Genomic DNA, 17,972 nt, shown 5'->3' on the forward strand with positions numbered 1-17,972 from the left:
TTTGAGCTCGAGTACTGGTGACCCCCAACTTACGACTGCCCAATATGAAACCACCTGCATTTACAACCGCCCTGCTCTGGGGGCTGCCTACCTCCCAGCACAGCCCCTGGCAGGCTCTGGGTGCTGTTCGCGCTGCTGGCTCCAGAAGACTACAACTCCCAGGAGACAAAGCGGGCCAGGAATGGGACCCCCCATTCATAACATTGCCCCTACGGGCAATAAGGGTTCAACTTATGACATCCTGACTTACGACGGTTCTCCAGGAACCAATTAGGTCATAAGTGCAAGGGTGGCCTGTAAATAGTTGATTCTCTGTAACTTGATCATGTAGTCCTATTGTAGGAGTGAGTGAGTGTTATTGAGGCCTGGGATGTTTGGGAGATCAGACTTAGATGGTCATGGTAGTCCCTTCTGGTTTCAGTGAGTCTATAACTCTGTCACTTTGCAGCTGACTCAGCAAGCAGGCAGTACCTACCCTCAGAGCACCTGTCTCATGGAAAAGCAAGCCGCAGATCGCTGTTCGTCATAGTGTGGAAGCTTGTCTGCAAGATATTTTTCTTCTATTGTCTCTTCTTCAGCTACCCCCCCTGTAAAAGGGTGGCGACTCCTGCTTCACCGGGGTGTTAGCGTCTTCACGCAGCTTGGCGGACATCCCGTGGCTCAGTATTTAAGCAGCTTGGTTGCAATACTAAAAATAAAGTCCAAGGAAAATGCTTTTACACAAACATCCCAAAGAATTAACATGGCCGAGGGGAAATTTACTCAGAGTTGTGTAGTGGGAACAGAAAGCAAGAGCAGTGGGCAACCCCGTGGCTTTGGGAGGCAAGCCTCTCCAGCCCCACCCCTTGCGTCCGAGGTCCTTCTATGCCCACTGGAGCCTAGTTTCCCCCTGCCCATGGCTGCTGCTGACACATGTTCAGTGCCCCCCCCCCCCCCCACCCACACACGCAATGTGGCTGCTGGCCCTAGCCCCCTGCCTAGGGATGTTAAATTTCGATTAATTAACTAATTGAATAGTCGGTGGGATTTCTATCGACTATTCGATTAGTCTATAAGGGCGCCTCTGCCCTTGAACTGTAGCAAGAGCCCTGCATGGCTCTTGCGACAGTTCAAAAGTGGAAGCCCCGCACTCCCTGCAGCGCCCCAGTCTGAGCCCCAACCAGGGAGTCCGGTTCAAAAGTCCCTGCTTTTGAAATGTACAAGAGTCCCACAGGGAGTGCGGGGCTAGTGGGGGCCTCTTTTTAGCTGGCTCTCCCCCAGCACCTGCTCTCCCCTCCCCCCGCCACCTCTCTCTGATAGAGGCAGCAAGGGGGAAAGCGACTAGTTGCATCACTAGTTAACTGTCCAATAGACTTTTGCTTACCGGGTAGTCGACTAGTTGCTTACATCCCTGTCCCTGCCCCCAGATGAGCTGGCGGGTGGCCCCGGAGAGCCGGTGGGCTGTGCAGCCCCAGGCTGAATCCCTAACCAGGAAGTTCTCCCACCATGCAACCAAGCCGCCAGCCCCAGCACTGGGTGGCCAGAGTAGCCCCAGTGCTAGGATGTCAGGTGGCACAGCGCAGTCCCCAGACTGCCTGCCCCAGCTTCTGACACCACAAGAGCAGGCTTGGGAGTGGGTGTGGGGGACTCCGTTGGAACACAGGTGGGGCCTGGGGAGGCAGTTTGGGAAGTCGGTGCCTTCTGCTGCCTGTGATACCGGCCACCCATGACAGAAGGGTTGATAACTGGACTGATTCAGTCTCTAAGCAGTAATGTGGTTAATTCCTGGATAGGTAAAGAGCCAGTTCTCAAGTGCCACGTTTTCCAGGCAAGGACAAGTTTAGAAACAAAGATGTTTAAGGGTCGGTTGTTTCTTTAGTCCGGGCCAGGCATTTTCTGTCCCTGTCAGCCAGCCTGACTACCAGTGATTCCATAAAGCACTGAGAAGGGTTTGTCTGTTTGTCCTCTCTTGCCCCTCATTTGATGACTGATGCCTGCATCTGCGTACAATTAGAGATAAGGTGTGGGTGGCTGTTATTACTCTCCTGACATGCTGTCCTTCTGTTGGATGTTATTGAACAGCCAGTGTTATTCCAGGGCAGCCGGCTTATCCGGGAGTTGCTCGCCACAGGATCTAATTAAGGAAGAAAAGAGGAAGGAGGCAGAAGAGCCTGTTTAAGAACAATCGCATTCTAAAGCCTCCCCTTTAATGAGGAAATTGAATTTGTGACTGCAGGGCCCACTTGTACATTTTGGAGCCAAGTGAAGACTGAGCATGCTGTGTTTCAGGGCTCTTCAGCCATCTGTCATAATGTTTGCAGCTGCAGCTCGGCCTCTCAAGAGCGCCTCGCCTGTGCTTTGTGTTAAACTTGTCCTCGAGCTCTTGATACTCAGGAACATTAAATGGTTATTCTAATTGTACCGCTCCGTCTCTACTTACAATCATCCCTCTTCACGGGAAGAAGGGGAGGTGTGTGGCTCAGTTCGGCTCTTTTACCCAAGTTCCTACACACCTGTCCTCAAAAGCAGAGCATAGTCTTTCTAGAATGCTATGGACTCATGCCCCACAGCCCAGACATGGTAGCAGCCTTGATGGGCCAGTGGCAAGGATTTACCCCAAGGAGTTTAGGCACCTGACTTCCACTGATTTTTGACTTTCTGTACATTGGGCACATTTCTCTCAGGCCCCATTGAAAATTCTGGTCTCTCTGCCTTTGCTTCAGATTGTAAGAGAGTAGGTGAGCTTGTTCCAGTAAATGATCTATCTGTCTGGTTTATCACTTAGCCCCAAAGGGACTAGGTCATCCCCAGGCAGAGGTTGTCTGCAGACTAGCCAAATTCCAAAGATTTTGTGAGGGGCAGGAGGCAGGAATTCTGGTCACTATACTGGGACTGATGAAGGTCTCTGCCCCTCATGTCTGCAGCCTTCCTTCTGTTGCTGCCGAGCATAATACAATTGGGAGTGTTGTTCACATAACTGATGGTGTCACACTGAAACGTCATTGTTCAAATGTCTCCAGAACCCTTCAGCAAAACAGGACTGCTCTGAGTAACTTTGCTGAACTCTACTTGAACTACTCCAGTCTGGCACAATCTGGTCTGGCAACATCCAAGGTTTTGAGTGAGCCGAGTGTCCACTTATCGCAGGTGTGGCCAAGTTTCCCGTGGTCCCAAAAAGTTTGTTTACAGCCACCAGTCCTGGCTCTCTGTGTTATTTAGCTCTAAATTACCCCAAATGTTTTCTAAGAGCCCAGTCAGCAGTGGAAGTGTTGGTAATGCTGCTAGACAATACTGACCTCCCGTGGTCTGGCAAATTCTCTGGTTCAGCACTAGTCAGGTTACGGACTAGAGAGGTTCAACCTGTACTACATGTCTCAATGGTGAAAATCATTTGTCTGCATATCTCTGGTTTCCAGGGCCTGATCTCTTGCACTGATTAGTTTTGCCTCTCTGTTTTGTTGCAGGAGTCGGCACCAGGAATTATTACAGGAAGATTGGTTATGAGCTGGAAGGACCATATATGATGAAAAGGCTGGACTAATGCCCTTAACCAGAGGCATTGAAACCCATCTTCATACCAGCCCAGCTGCTGGAAACACAGCAGAGAAGATCCCAACTAACCCTGGCAAGAAAGCTCCGGGGGGAAGATTGCAAGTTTAAACCAGAGATCTGCTTGTTGCTAAGTATTTGTTCTGCTGGAGTCCCCTACCACAAATTGAAATCTATCCCAGGAGGGTCTCTCCTGAAAGGGCCTCCAGGGGATCTCATGAGAGAACCACACATCTCATTAGCTGACACGGTACTGCTGGAGTTGGTGTACTTGTGCAGTGAAACAAGCAGAGCTGCACTGCTTTGCTGATGGAAGAGTCTCATTTTAGGGGGCCCAGTTGAACATCTTGCTCCCTTTCTATCTGCACTTCCATTATAATGTCATTAGCGTGATGGTTAAAACTTGGTCATGGCAGGCTTGCAGGCAGTTGAAATTGGGCTTGCATTAGTGTGGGCATCTCTTTTTAAGCTAGGCTGCCTGTCTTCTGATCCTGAGTAACAAGAGTGAATTATTTTGGGGTAGCTCTATGTGGGTGGGATGGGAGGATTTGTGAACAGTTTGGATAGTCTAAAAATGTGGTGCACAATACAGAGCCTAAATTCATATGAGCAACGAGAGATTTTAACAACAGTCTTATTCCCCTTCCCAGAAGAGTCCGAATAATTATCCAATGTAAGGCCAAGCTGCAAACATCAGTGTGTAAAGGCTGCGTGTTCAGCTCATGTATTCACCATGGCCCAGTCCCCTCTTTTGGGGAATCCCGGGGTAGAGCAGGCTGCTGAATGCTCTTGGTGACAGTGGCGTAGGCAGACTGGGATGGGGGGAGAGAGGGAGGGCGGTTAGGGTGAGGAGGCAAGGACAGGAACAATCAGGGCCACCTCTCCCCACTTCCAGTGCCCTGGGGGGCGAGGAAAGGTAAAAGGTGGACCCCTTCCTGCACTGTTCCCCTGCCTGGCACTCTCCTGGAGGAAGGGGTAGGGCATTAGGGCATGCCCAGCTCCATCAGCAGAGAGAGGGTCAGGCCACAGGGGCTTGGTCCAATCTGCCCACCCAGTGCTCCTGCCAGAGGGTGGGGTTGGGCTGCGGGGACTTGGCCCAATCTGCCCGCTCGGCACTCCTGCCAGAGAGCAGGGTCAGGCCACAGGTGCTTGCCACGATCCAGCTGGGGTGTGGGGTCAGGGGCTTACAAGCTGCCATACTCAAATGCCACTCCCGGGCAAGAGCAGGAGGAGCAGAACAAGTCCCCCACCAGGCTCCATACCAAGCCCCATGCCCTGATCCCGGATTCCAGTCCTGACTCCCATGGCCTGACCCCTACCCTGCTCCCTGGCAAGAATGTCAGACCAGCTAAGCAGGGCAAGCAGTATAGCAGAAGTAAAGCTGGGATTGGGGGGATGGGTCTGGATGATAAGTGGATGGGCCACGGCCCACTCAGGCCCACCTGTGGCTACACCACAGCTTGGTGGTCCAATATTCAGGCACTCAGAAGTATATTTTTAGATGCATAAAGCTAGATTTTAGCTGTTGGACTCATTAAAGTCAGTGGAAGCCATGCAGCAAAAATGGAATGGATTGCATTAGAATGCATCTCTGCATGCTAGAGAGGAGCAGCTTGGACTCTTTTATAGACTTTCAGACTGAACTGGGGTTGAAATGAAGGGAAGCCACGTGTATTGAGCTCAGCATTTTACACCTGATAAGTGAATCTGCCCCAAGTCTTCTGGAAATTGCCCTGTAATAGCTGCCCATAGACACGTGCCATTCACTTGGAGAGAGTCTCTGCGGTTGCGTTTCAATGCTGTTCAGTAAGCATGACTGCCACTGCGATCTATTGCCGCTTCAAAACATTGGCTTCTGGGGTCAGGGGTTGAAGCTGCTCTGACGTTTGCTGACGCACACCAAACCCAGGAAGGGGAGAAATATGGGCAGGCTGTAGACCTGCCTCCTTTCTGGAGAGAATCTTAACAGAATGTGCCAAGAATCCTGACAAACTTTTTATTATTAAAGTGTGAACTTCTGAATGGTGTCCTGCGTTTTAATAGTTCAGTGACTAAACTGCACCCAGACCAGCTTAACTCAGAGGTAGGAAAATACTATGCCATTTTTACTTTCTAATGGTATATACAAACAGCCTGCTTTTCCGAGAAGAAAAGGGTGTTTGGAAGGGTATTTCTGCTGGAGGGGTTTGTTGTTTTGGTTTGGTTTTTTTTTTACAGGTCTTTCTTGCGAGACTAAATGGAGAACTGGTAGAAATCTGACATCATAAATACAGATGAAATCAAACCTCGTTAGTTAAGGAAAGATTATTTTTATTCAGATAATTTAAAATTCTCTTTGAGGGCTAGCTTGTTTTATCATCACCTGCTTAGCTTACATGATTGAGATACACTTGGAATAAAAATAAAACTCTTGCTTTACGATTCAATAACTCCCCCTGTTATCCTTTAAATAAGAGCTGAGAGGTTCTGGAACGGCCTTCCAAGGGAAGTAGTGGGGGCAAAAGATCTATCTGGCTTCAAGTTTAAACTAGATGGGTTTATGAAGGGGATGGTTTGATGAGATAACATGATCTTGGTAACTAATTGACCATTCATTATCAGTGGGAAATAGGTCAGTGGAGAAGATGATAGGAGTTACTATAGAGAACTTTCTGGGTGTCTGGCTGAGTCTTGCCCACATGCTCAGGGTTTAGCTGATCGCCATATTTGGGGTCGGGAAGGAATTTTCCTCCAGGGTAGATTGGTAGATGCCCTGGAGGTTTTTCGCCTTCCTCTGTAGCATGGGGTACAGATCACAGCTGGAGGATTCTCTGCATCTTGGGGTCTTCAAAGTATTTGAAGGCTTCAATATCTGAGATATAGGTGAGAGGATTATTCTAGGAGTGGGTGGGTGAGATTCTGTGGCCTGCACTGTGCAGGGGGTCAGACTAGATTATCATAATGGTCCCTTCTGACCTTAAAGTCTATGAGTCTGAGTTCTCAAAATGGACATTTCTGAAACCTTTAGGTCTTCCACAAAATCAGAGAAGACCGGATTTGACACTTGTGATACTTCCAAGGTTTAAAAAAACCTCTCGAGCAACTTTCTCGCTTCTTCAATAAGCATCAAAAGATAAAAAAATCTACTTTCTAGTTTTCCTTTTACAGATCCGCTCTTGGTTCTCGGTCTTCTTCCTGCAGTTACTCTGCTTCTGCCAGAACCCAGTTTCGTTAGCCCCTCTTGGCCACACCCTGATGACATAGGACCCTAGAGCCAGTGTTGCTATAGAGTCCTCTACAGTCAGCATTCCAAAAAATATCAACTCTTTGCAGTCCACTGGTGTTAACAGTAGCATCCTGTGCACGTTACATGTTGAGTAATCCATTTGTGCTGGGCTGAATTCCCCTGGCAGTTTCAACTGGACAAAGTTTTCTTCATTTCTTGGCCTAAATCCTTGTGTGACATTGCTGTGAACACACAGCTGCCACATTGCCCCCTAGAGGGAGCTGCCCTTCACTGATGGGTAATGATTCCTTAGCTCTGTTTTTAAAAGTATATGACAGGGCTACCCAACGTTGGAAGCCCTGGGGGCCACAGTGATACAGCACATGCCAAGGGCAGCAACTTAAGTGTGGTTGCATATACATGCAAATATATATGCAAGTATATGCAAATAGCTTCTTTCACACTGACGGGCATGAATACAAAGATTAAGGCAAGACTACACAACACGTAGGCCCCATTTAAGTTAGTTCTGCTGATATTAATAAAATACAATATTTACCCGATTTTCACCCATATGATAGTACTTTTAATGAGCAATGACAGTCCAGGAATTTGACTACTAAAACACATATCAACAGAGGACCATTCTATTGACTAGCTTTTTGTTTTGGCTCCCACCTGCAGGTCTCGTGTTGAGCCCTTCATAAATCCAAACACACTGCGGGCCGCAAACAAACGGACCGCAGGCTGCATGTTGAGTAGTCCTGGTATATGGGAACCTGTACGTTGGAGTGCCTTTTGTAAATATGTCATCTCGATTCTGTTAGGTCTCTATTCCACGCTCGTCCTCACTGTATCTGAGCACCTTTCTGTAGTAACTATTGAGTGGTCACATGGTGTTTGTTCTCCAGAGGGGGAAATGTGTGCAGCAGAATATCTTGATTGTCAGGGGTTTCGTTATTAAATAAATATACCAGTTGCTGTGTATTTATGTTAAAGTCATAGAAATGCCCCTTGCAGCGGGAAAAGTGATGACATTTGTGATGGTCCTTAATTCCTGGGTAAGTTGATTCCACAGTCTCAGACCACCCCTGGAGAAAGTGTCAGAGGAACAAAGTTATCAATCATGGTCTTTGCCACGGACCCTTGGATAGTCTTTTAGGTATCCTGGAGCCAGGGCATGGAGCGCTTGGAAGATAATGCCCAGGATCTTGAACTTCATACAGATTCTGTGGGAAGTAAAAGACAGGTGTGTTGTGTTCTCAGTAATCCAGGTGGCTGAGGACACATGCTGCAGTTTTTTTGTACTACTTGGAGTTTCCTAAGTGCTATATGTTTCATTGCTGTAGTCTAGGTGAGAAGTGATGAAGGCAGGAATAACTGATGCCAAGTTTTCTTCTGCCAAGATGACATGAAGTCTCCTAGCCAACTGGAGATGGCAGAAAGCATTGCTTGCAGTTCTTGTGATGTGAGAGCTTAGCATCCATGAGGAATCAAAGAATATTTCTAAACTCTAGACTAAATTGACCAGTTGTGGGTGTGAAACTTCAACCAAGGGAGATTGCACAGCCCTCTGAATACTTTCCTGTGATCATCGGGTGTACCAAGTATTCTAGGGCAATGAGATAAGCTAGCACGGAGTTTGCAGTGTCGTCCAACTAGGTCTTGGTGATACAAGCTAATATCGGGCACTTCATCGCTGATAAAGCATGTATTGTCCGTTGCTTGTTAGTGGCAGATCTAGTGTTGATCAGCCTCAAGCAGGTTTCTTTTTCCAGCTTTTTGTTGAATGACATGAAGCTCCCTATTTGAACTGTGACAGCAGAAGTAGTAGATTTGGCATGGAATGTTCCGAGAGGAGGGCTTTGCCAGATGTCCTGGGCATGTATGTTCCAAGGGCATCTGCTTTACCCAATATCCGAAGAAAGTCAGGTCTGTTGGGTATCTTTCAGTGCTATAACCTCTCAGGAAGGAGTGGAGGTGGAGCACTGTGTTCCTTGAATAGTGGTAGGTTTGCTGCAAACACAGTGGCACAACAATCCAGGAATTAGTAGTAAATGACCATAATATTAAGGCTGCGCTCAGCTCAGCTGAGCTTCAGCCATCCATTTCTTTGGCATACGCTATGGCTGTGTCTATACTGGCAGCTTCTTGCGCAAGAACATCTGCCCTGTGTGAGCTGTGCTTTTGCGCAAGAAAGCTCTGATGGCCGTTTTAGCCATAGGGATTTCTTGCGCAAAAAATCCCTGCCGAGCGTCCACACTGCCCTCTTGCGTAAGAGCTCCTGTGCAAGAGTTCTTATACCTGTTAAAAAAGAGTTCAGCTCTTGCGCAAGAAGCCCTCCCTTACCACGCTGTACTGTAAATATTCTTGCGCAAGAGCGGGTGGGCAGTATGGACGCTTTCTGAAAGAACAGCCGTTCTTGCTCAATAACCCGCCACTGTAGACATAGCCTATCTGTGTTGTCATGATGCCCCTTGCTGCTGTTACCTGGTTTGGGAGGCAGGTAGAGAGGAGAGAGGGAAAAGAGCAAGCCCTTCCCTTTAGTCTTGGTTGAAGACTTCTATAGACTCATCCACCTCCTGGCCAGCGGGTGAATAAGTATGGAGAAGCGGGGCTGGGGCTTCTTCCACGTGAAGGAACAGAGCACTTCAGCAGCCCCCTTCCCTGTGGCGATGACGCAACTAAGGAAGGAGTGGGGGGAGGAATCAGAACCTCGCTTTCACCTTTGGAAGCTGAAAGAAATGTTCTGCAAAGTAAAAAGCAGCCAAAGGTCCCTGCTGCCATTTGCACAAGGGGCTGGCCGTGTGCTGGGCTGGGGAAGGAGGAGGCTTGCAGGGGAGCAAAAATGCAGTGCCTTTGGGGGCTCCCTGGTTGTCAAGTGTCCAGGTTGTTCCTGGTTGTCAAGTGTCCATTTTTTTTACCAGAATGCCCAGTTGAAAAGGGACACTGGCACTGCTAGCCAGGCTAATCCCTACCTGGTCGGGCTCCACACTGTGCCCCAGAAGCAAGCAGCAGGTCCGTCTCTTGGGCAGGGGCACCAGCTCTGCACTTCCATTGGCTGGGAATCATGGTCAATGGGAGCTTTAGAGGCAGTGCCTGTGGGCAAGAGCAGCACGCAAAGCCTCCTTCCCCCTCATCTATGAGCCAGACTTTGTGGCTACTTCCGGAACACAGCGCCGAGCCAGGACAGGCAGAGAGTCTGCCTTAGCCCTGCTTGCCTCTGACGAGGAGCTGTCCAAGGTAAGCGCCTGCCCCAGCCTTGGGCGCTTCCCCACCCCTCAATCTGGAGCCCCCTCCTGCACCTCAAACCCCTGTCCAAGCTCAGTGAAAGGGAGGAGGATGGGGGAGAGTGAGCCAAGGAATATAGTGAAGGGGCGGGGTTAGGTTTGTGCAAGTAGAAAGTTGCTAACCCAAGCCACCGCCAGACTCCACTGCTGCTGCTGAAGGGTGGGAAGAGAATGCAATCTGGGTGACTCAGTAGTGACGCTGCCAACTTTTTGTACAGCTTCCAGTGATGCTCAGCAGTCTGCCTTAATTACACAGTTTTAGTGTCTTCATCTAAGGAACGTATCCACTGACCCTGCCCCCTACGCTGTCCCAATAGCTTGGCCCTGATGCCGGAGGATTTCTGTCCTTTCCAAGCCGCTGTTTTACAAGTAGTATTTACACTGTGGTTCCAAATCTGGATATTCGGGATGTTACCCACAGAGGGGCCCTGACCTTACGCCAGCCTTTTGGGGGAGCTCACATTGCTAATAGAAATACCCCCAGGGATCAGGGGCAGATACTTCTTCAACTGTCACTTCCACTCTTTGACCTGTCAGCAGCTGCACCCTGCAGGCTGCCATGGCCAAGACTTCAAACCACAACCCTCATGGACCATACTTGCAACTAGCCGCCCTCCCCAAGGGCTATACAGACCTTTTCTGCACTAAGGAATGCCGAGTTGGCTCCATTGGAAGCGGCTGTCTCTATTCGATAGCACATTGCAGAGGGGCTACCTTCCTTTATGGTCATTACAAGAATCTTTTTAGTGGCTATGCAGGTTCCCCCCTTGCTGGATGGTCTCTTCAGATTTGACCTTTCTATCTTTTCAGTCAGTTACTAAATTGCACATAACTTCTTAGCCCATTTCTCTCTCGTGTAATATCCTGTGCTTTTGGTCTCAGCCTTTTGCTGAAGAAAGGGTTATAGTGCGGAGGGAAAATAAATAGGGAGGCCTCAACCCATGCCATCAATAAGGCAGCGGACTGTAGAGAGAGCACTTCCTGCTCCACCAAATGTCAAGGCTGCTGTTCAGTTAGAGGCACTGGAGTGTGAGGTCTCATTTTAGTAAGGGCAAAGGTGACTCTCTTTTCACTTTCCCTCTCCTTTTCCTTGATGGGTTTTAACCTGTGGAAAAATTAAAGTCCAGACAAGCGAGGTTTTTCTCGGCTTTGCCATTGTTTTCAGTTTGCTGTCTTTTTCTTCTCGAGAGAAAAAGTAACCTTGGCATAGAAATTATTCAGGGTACAAACACTCTATCATGGAAGATGTTTTTAGCAGTGATTTAGGTCGGGCAATTTGTTTTAGTTTTGTCCCCCAGTCGGTCTCCTTTTTTGCTACCCTGATGTGAAGACTTTCTCCAGGCTGAGAATTTCTTTCACTTGGGGGTGATTTTTTTTTTAGTTATCCTCCAAGATCCTGAGGGGTTTTTTCTCCCCAAGACAGCATATGTTTTCATGGGCATAATTTTAGCTTAGATGTAAATGTCACCTATGCTAAAGGATGCTTAACTTCCCGCCAATCAGGTAGCTAAATGTCTAAACCCGAGGTGTCCAACCAGTTCTGAAGCAGTAGCCACTGTAGCAAACTAGCCACTTTATTCTGAATACTTTTGTGAGCCAACTAGCCACAATCAATTGGCCAAATAGCCATATGTGGACACTGTGGCTACATCTACAGTGGCATGATTTTCCGAAAATGCTTTTAACGGAAAAGTTTTCCGTTAAAAGCATTTTCGGAAAAGCGCGTCTAGATTGGCAGGATGCTTTTCCGCAAAAGCACTTTTTGCGGAAAAGCGTCCGTGGCCAATCTAGACGCGCTTTTCCGCAAAAAAGCCCCGATCGCCTTTTTCACGATCGGGGCTTTTTTGCGGAAAACAGTACTATGCTGTCTACACTGGCCCTTTTGCGCCAAAAGTCATTCGGAAAAAGACTTTTGCCCGAATGGGAGCAGCATAGTTTTTCTGAAAAAGCACTGATGATTTTACATAAGATCGTCAGTGCTTTTCCGGAAATTCAAGTGGCCAGTGTGGACAGCTGGCAAGTTTTTCCGGAAAAGCAGATGATTTTCCGGAAAAACTTGCCAGTCTAGACACAACCACGGGTCTAAGCACTAGTCACAGTCCCATAAGGAGAAATAACTGCCAGCCTGGCTCTCCCTGTGACTGACATGCCAGCCATATCCTATACTGCAGAAAGCACACGGTCAGTGTCCAGTCTGCCTCAGTCCCTTCTGTTCAGGTTTTTACACTGCAGTTGTCACCATAGCTTCTTAGGGCAAAATCCACAAAGAGGGCCTTGGGTCCCAAGTGCTTAACTTTTAGGTGCCTTGCTGCACTGGAATCAACCTCAAATTAAGCACCTGGTGGCCATATACAGTGCATGAGAAGAGTTAGGTGCCTACAGAAGGGATTTCCAGCAGGCTGAGCAGCAACTGGTTAAATTAGCCAGTAGGAAATGCTAAGGAGAAGTCTGTGGGCTAAGCCTCACACCCAGAGGTAAATTGACACCTATTAGCCACGTATTTCTGCTTGGGAGTCACAGCTGTGAGCTTGCTCTAGGAGTTAGTTCCTTAACCAGCAGCGCAGATCATGGAAACGTACGTGTGTGAGAGAGAGAGAGAGAGAGAGAGAGACCGACCGACCGACCGAGTTACAGCCAATAGCCCATAGATTAGCCAACTCACCTGGGAGGAGTGCAGCCCTGTTTTCAAATTCCTGGTCCCATATCTCAAGTCTGTGCCCCAACCATCCGACTAGAGTATTCTGGGCTGGGGCTTAGCTGGTCCATGTTGTATAGATCTATGTGAAATGCAGCAGGGATGGGAACCTGGGTCAGTGAATGCTCTAACCATTGACCTATGAAGTCAATCTCTGCCCCACTGAATATTGAATTCAAACAAAGTGGAACAGCTCCAATAGAAGAGATTGAGCATCTCGTCCCCACAACCTCCTATAAACTAGGGATTAGGACGGGGGCGACCCAGGGTCAAGTCCCAGCTCTAAATCAGGTAGAATGGGGGTGTGAAAACAAGGGTCCCATGGGATGCCCTAACATTGGCTTATGGGCATGTGCTGGCCTGGCACACATGCTTCCGTCTAGAAAATTCCTGAGCTGGTTGCCCCCCCAGTTTTTTGCGCGAGGCCCAATCCTTGAGGTGTGCTCTGAGGAATGTCAGCTTGGGCCAAAAGAAATCTGATGAGGTTCAACAAGGACAAGTGCAGAGTCCTGCACTTACGACAGAAGAATCCCAAGCATTGTTACAGTCTGGGGACCAACTGGCTAAGCAGCAATTTGGGAGAAAAGGACCTGGGGATTGCGGTGGATGAGAATTTGGATATGAGTCAACAGTGAGCCCTTGTAGCCAAGAAGGCTAATGGCATATTATGGTGCATTAGGAGGAGCATTGCCTCTAGGTCTAGGGAAGTGATTATTTCCTTTTACTTGGCACTGGTGAGGCCACATGTGGAATATTGCGTCAAATTCTGGGCCCCCCACTACAGAAGGGATGTGGACACATTGGAAAGAGTCCAGTGGAGGGCAACAAAAATGATTAGGGTGCTGACGCACATGACTTACAAGAAGAGGGTGAGGGAATTTGAATGTATTTAGTCTACAGAAGAGAAGAGTAAGGGGGGTTTGATAGCAGCCTTCAACTTCCTGAAGGGGGGTTCCAAAGAGGATGGAGAGAGGCTGTTCTCAGTGGGGGCAGATGACAAAACGAGGAGCAGTGGTCTCAAGTTGCAGTGGGGGAAGTCTAGGTTGGATATTAGGAAAAACTATTTTACTAGGAGGGTGGTGAAGCACCGGGATGGGTTACCTAGGGAGGTGGTGGAAAATTATCACTAATTTTTAAGTCCCAGCTTAACAAAACCCTGGCTGGGATGATTTAGTTGAGATTGGTCCTGCTTTTAGCAGCGACTTGGACTTGATGGCCTCCTGAGGTGTTTCCCAACCCTTTGATTCTATGATCAACTCGCATAATGATAATTGCATCCCCCTGGCATATAGAGTCTGTCCACTATATACTTGTGTTTTCCCCAGTCCTTATTCTCTTGCAGACTGAGGGTTAAATTCACTTAGGCCTGCTACACCAGAAATGTACACTGGTTAAATTGCTTTATTTCTGGTTCAATGCCCTATTTTGGCTAATGAATTGATATAAACCTGCACTAAGACATTTTTAGCCTGAAATCAGAGGCTCCAAATAGGAACTTGCACCAATTAAACTAAAATAGTTTTTTAAACCAAGTTAGAATGGTGGGGCTCGTCTACACTGGCCCCTTTTCCGGAAGGGGCATGTTAATTTCAGAGGTCGTAATAGGGAAATCCGCGGGGGATTTAAATATCCCCCGCGGCATTTAAATAAAAATGTCCGCCGCTTTTTTCCGGCTTTTAGAAAAGCCGGAAAAGAGCATCTACACTGGCCCCGATCCTCCGGAAAAAGCGCCCTACTTCAAAGTAGGAATAAGATCCTCCGGAAAAGGGCGCTTTTTCCGGAGGATCGGGGCCAGTGTAGACGCTCTTTTCCGGCTTTTCTAAAAGCCGGAAAAAAGCGGCGGACATTTTTATTTAAATCCCCCACGGATTTCCCTATTACGATCTCTGAAATTAACATGCCCCTTTCGGAAAAGGGGCCAGTGTAGACGTAGCCGTGCAGTTTACTCTTAGAGAGAAGGCTTTAGCATTCATGTTAGTGACTTGAACTCTGAAAAAACTGAGAAGCCTGTAGCCCTAATACAATTCTCATTGTCTCCTACTGCTGCTAAGTTATGGGAAATGAGTTTGACTTCTCATTTGCTTAAAACCGCAATCTGTTTTTAAAATTGTATCTGTTCCTGCTGTAAAAAAATCTGTATATGAGCTCTATGGAAGCACATATAGCCATTCCCTCAACTAGCCTCGTGGGGTTTGCTGGTGGCATGGGGGCAAGTATTGAACTACAGCACAAATGCAGGGGCCTGTATGCTGGCAAATGGGCACTGGTGTAAAGAGACTACAGCCTGCAGATTAACATAATTTTTAAATGGAAAGAACATTCAATTTAAGTCCTCAACTCGTACAGCTCTTTCAAAGGAGCAGCAGTTGCCACATTGAACTTGAAAAAGCCTTGGAGAAATCAATTAGCAGCAAGAAGGCTCTTGAAAGAATAACAGGGATTGACAGAAAGATAGTGGAAATGTAAGAGCTTGTTAACATCGTTTTAAAGCGCTACCCCATTCATCACAATACTGCAGCATTCTAATGTTCGTGAGCAGCATGCTCCCAGGAACATCTGCACTGTGCTTAGCCAATGGATAGTGCATCTATACTGAGTCTCACCCACCATGGAACTCCCAGCCTCTTATAGAGTGGAATACAATAGTTACAGGATATAGTAACGCTATGGCAAAAGTTTAGGACAGGGAGGGAAGAACAGCAGAGCCAGTTTAGTCTGCGCCAGCCGATGAGGGAGGCTAGTTAGCGAAGAACTCTGGACCTATCATAGAATACTAGGACTAGGATGCCCTATGGTGTTTTCAAAGACCATCCAAGATAAGAATTTGTTTTACATCTCATTTCAACTGCTGGTACTGTGTGAGAGCATTGTGTCCTGTAGCATCGCTGCTTCAAATGAACAGTGCCCCATCTACTGAATTTTCCTCTAGCACTTGGCTAGACCCGTTTCACATGCAGAGGACAGGAAATTATATTCCTTATCTAATCTGGCAAACCCTTGCCCCTCTCAACACTTCAGCCTGAAGAAATTCTGGAGCTTCTCTTAGCTCTTGAGGAAAAAGTTCTTCGGTGAGTGACCTGAGCTGAACAGGCTCTAATGCTTTATGACACATTCTAGCAGTAGCTGCTAAAGGACTTGAAAGCCATAGGCTGGAGCCATGAAGTAAGTTGCCAAACTTTTCATCTCACCTGTTCCAAAACTTGGGTACAACTCAGACAGACAGACCTGCTCCCATTAGCTCAACCTTGAGACCCCACTGAGACAAGACAGTGAATTCCTCCTGGATCTATCTTCAAACAATGTACGTTTTAAAACTGTTTGCTACAAATGCTGACAACACCTTGGAAACAGGCATCCAGAAAGCTTCCATTATTCTATAAGTTGCCCCTTTGAGTCTAGTTACAACTATTTCCTGGCAATTGTAGGTCTCAGGTCCTGCAGGGTATCTGAAGGAATTAGAAGCAGACCCCTTGTCTTCCCCATCCCTTTTTGTCTTCTGGATGATGAAATGAGGGAATTTACACTAAAATGCACTGATGGTGAACATGTTGCTGGGATTAGTTTTCAAAAAACAAGCAATAGCAGAAGATGGAATTACATTGATTGAATTTTCCTAGAAGGGAGGAGCTAGTAAAGACCTTTTCACACCATCTTACCCCTCTGCATGTATAGTTTCCTAGTCCCAATTCAAAAAACCAACATGTTTGAAAGCATCTATAATCCCACAGCCAACCTGAACCCATCCTGCCTGGGCAAGTGTCTTTGGAAGAAGCACTTACATGTGAGGTCACTATATGGAGCTTTCTCAGTTCACTGAGATGATTGCTGAACAGGCTTGGTTCCTATTAATATTTTACAGGGAGGGGTTATGCAACTTCTGGAACAGAAATGGAAACAACCTAGGGCTATGTCTACACTGGCGAGTTCTTGCACAAGAACCTGCAGAGCATCCACACTGCCCACCCGCTCTTGCCCAAGATGATTTACAGTATGGCATCAGAAGACAGGGCTTCTTGCGCAAGAGCTATATTCTTTTCTAACAAGTGTAAGGTCTGTTGCACAAGAGCTCTTGTGCAAGAGGGCAGTGTGGACGTGCAGCAGGTGTTTCTTGCGCAAGAGAGCATCCACACTGCCATGGATGCACTTGCACAAAAGCATATGGCTGTGTTCTTGTGCAAGGACCCACCCGTGTAGACATAGCCTAGGAGAGCAGAAGTCCATCCATTGAATGTTAATTTGAGGTGAGTCATGTGCTGGTGGGTGGGCAGTGTGGATGCTCTGCAGGTTCTTCTGCAAGTTAAATTTCAGAGAGGTATGTGTGTTGGTCTCTTTCTGCAAAATGAGCTCTGTGGCATTTTAAAGGCTAGCCACTGGCATGGAATAAGTGTTTGTGAGTTGCCATTCAAGTGCAAAAATCTGAAATTGGTGAGCTGGAATTTGTATGCTAATTTGACACCATCAGAATGGGTCTGAGTAGAGACTGGCATAGGAATTCTCACCTTATCCACACCAACCCTGATGTCACATACCCATCTCTGTATCCCTGCTCACTTCCCCCCCCACCCCTTCATGCATCTGACAAAGCAAGTTGCAACTCATGAAATCTTATGCCATAACGTAATTGTTAGTCTTGAAGGTCCTCCCACACCTATTGGCTACATGTAGACTGGCATGATTTTCCACAAATGCTTTTAACGGAAAAGCTTTTCCGTTAAAGCATCTGTGGAAAAGAGCATCTACATTGACCATGGATGCAAAAGCATCCGTGCCAATCTAGACATGCTTTTGCGCAAAAAAGCCCTGATCGCCATTTTCGCAATCGAGGCTTTTTTGCACAAAACAAATCTGAGCTGTCTTCACTGGCCCTTTTGCACAAAAGGACTTTTGCCTGAACAGGAGCAGTATAGTATTTCCGCAAGAAGCACTGATTTCTTACATGAGATCGTCAGTGTTCTTGCGGAAATTCAAGCAGCCGGTGTAGACAGCTGGCAAGTTTTTCTGCAAAAGCAGCTGCTTTTGTGGAAAAACTTGCCAGTCTAGACACAGCCATTGTTTACACTTAGGGAGGTGGCTATACTTCCAAGTTGTGCAGTCTCTCCCCCACCTGTTGATTTAATCCCTCCTACTCCCATCCTCCAGCACTGAGGTGCAGCATGGCACTACATATGGGGAACAGCAACTAGCTTGCTATCCTGTCAGTCTGTGGTTAAGAAGAGTTTAAAATGTAGCAGATACTTAACTAGATTTGGGTTCA

At 47.4% G+C, this 17,972-nt stretch overlaps 1 protein-coding gene across 1 annotated transcript in view; it reads left to right on the forward strand.

Annotated features, from left to right (window-relative positions):
- ELP3 (elongator acetyltransferase complex subunit 3) overlaps positions 1-5,550 on the forward strand; it is a 157,034-nt gene extending 151,484 nt beyond the window's left edge. The window contains exon 15 of the mRNA XM_075923284.1: positions 3,444-5,550. Coding sequence (XP_075779399.1) covers positions 3,444-3,520 — 77 coding nt within the window. The 3' untranslated portion in view covers positions 3,521-5,550. The remainder of the gene's footprint in view (positions 1-3,443) is intronic.
- The last annotated feature ends 12,422 nt before the right edge of the window (positions 5,551-17,972 follow it).

This window comes from Pelodiscus sinensis, chromosome 3 (assembly GCF_049634645.1).
Source record: "Pelodiscus sinensis isolate JC-2024 chromosome 3, ASM4963464v1, whole genome shotgun sequence".
In the NCBI taxonomy this organism is placed as follows: Eukaryota; Metazoa; Chordata; order Testudines; family Trionychidae; genus Pelodiscus; species Pelodiscus sinensis.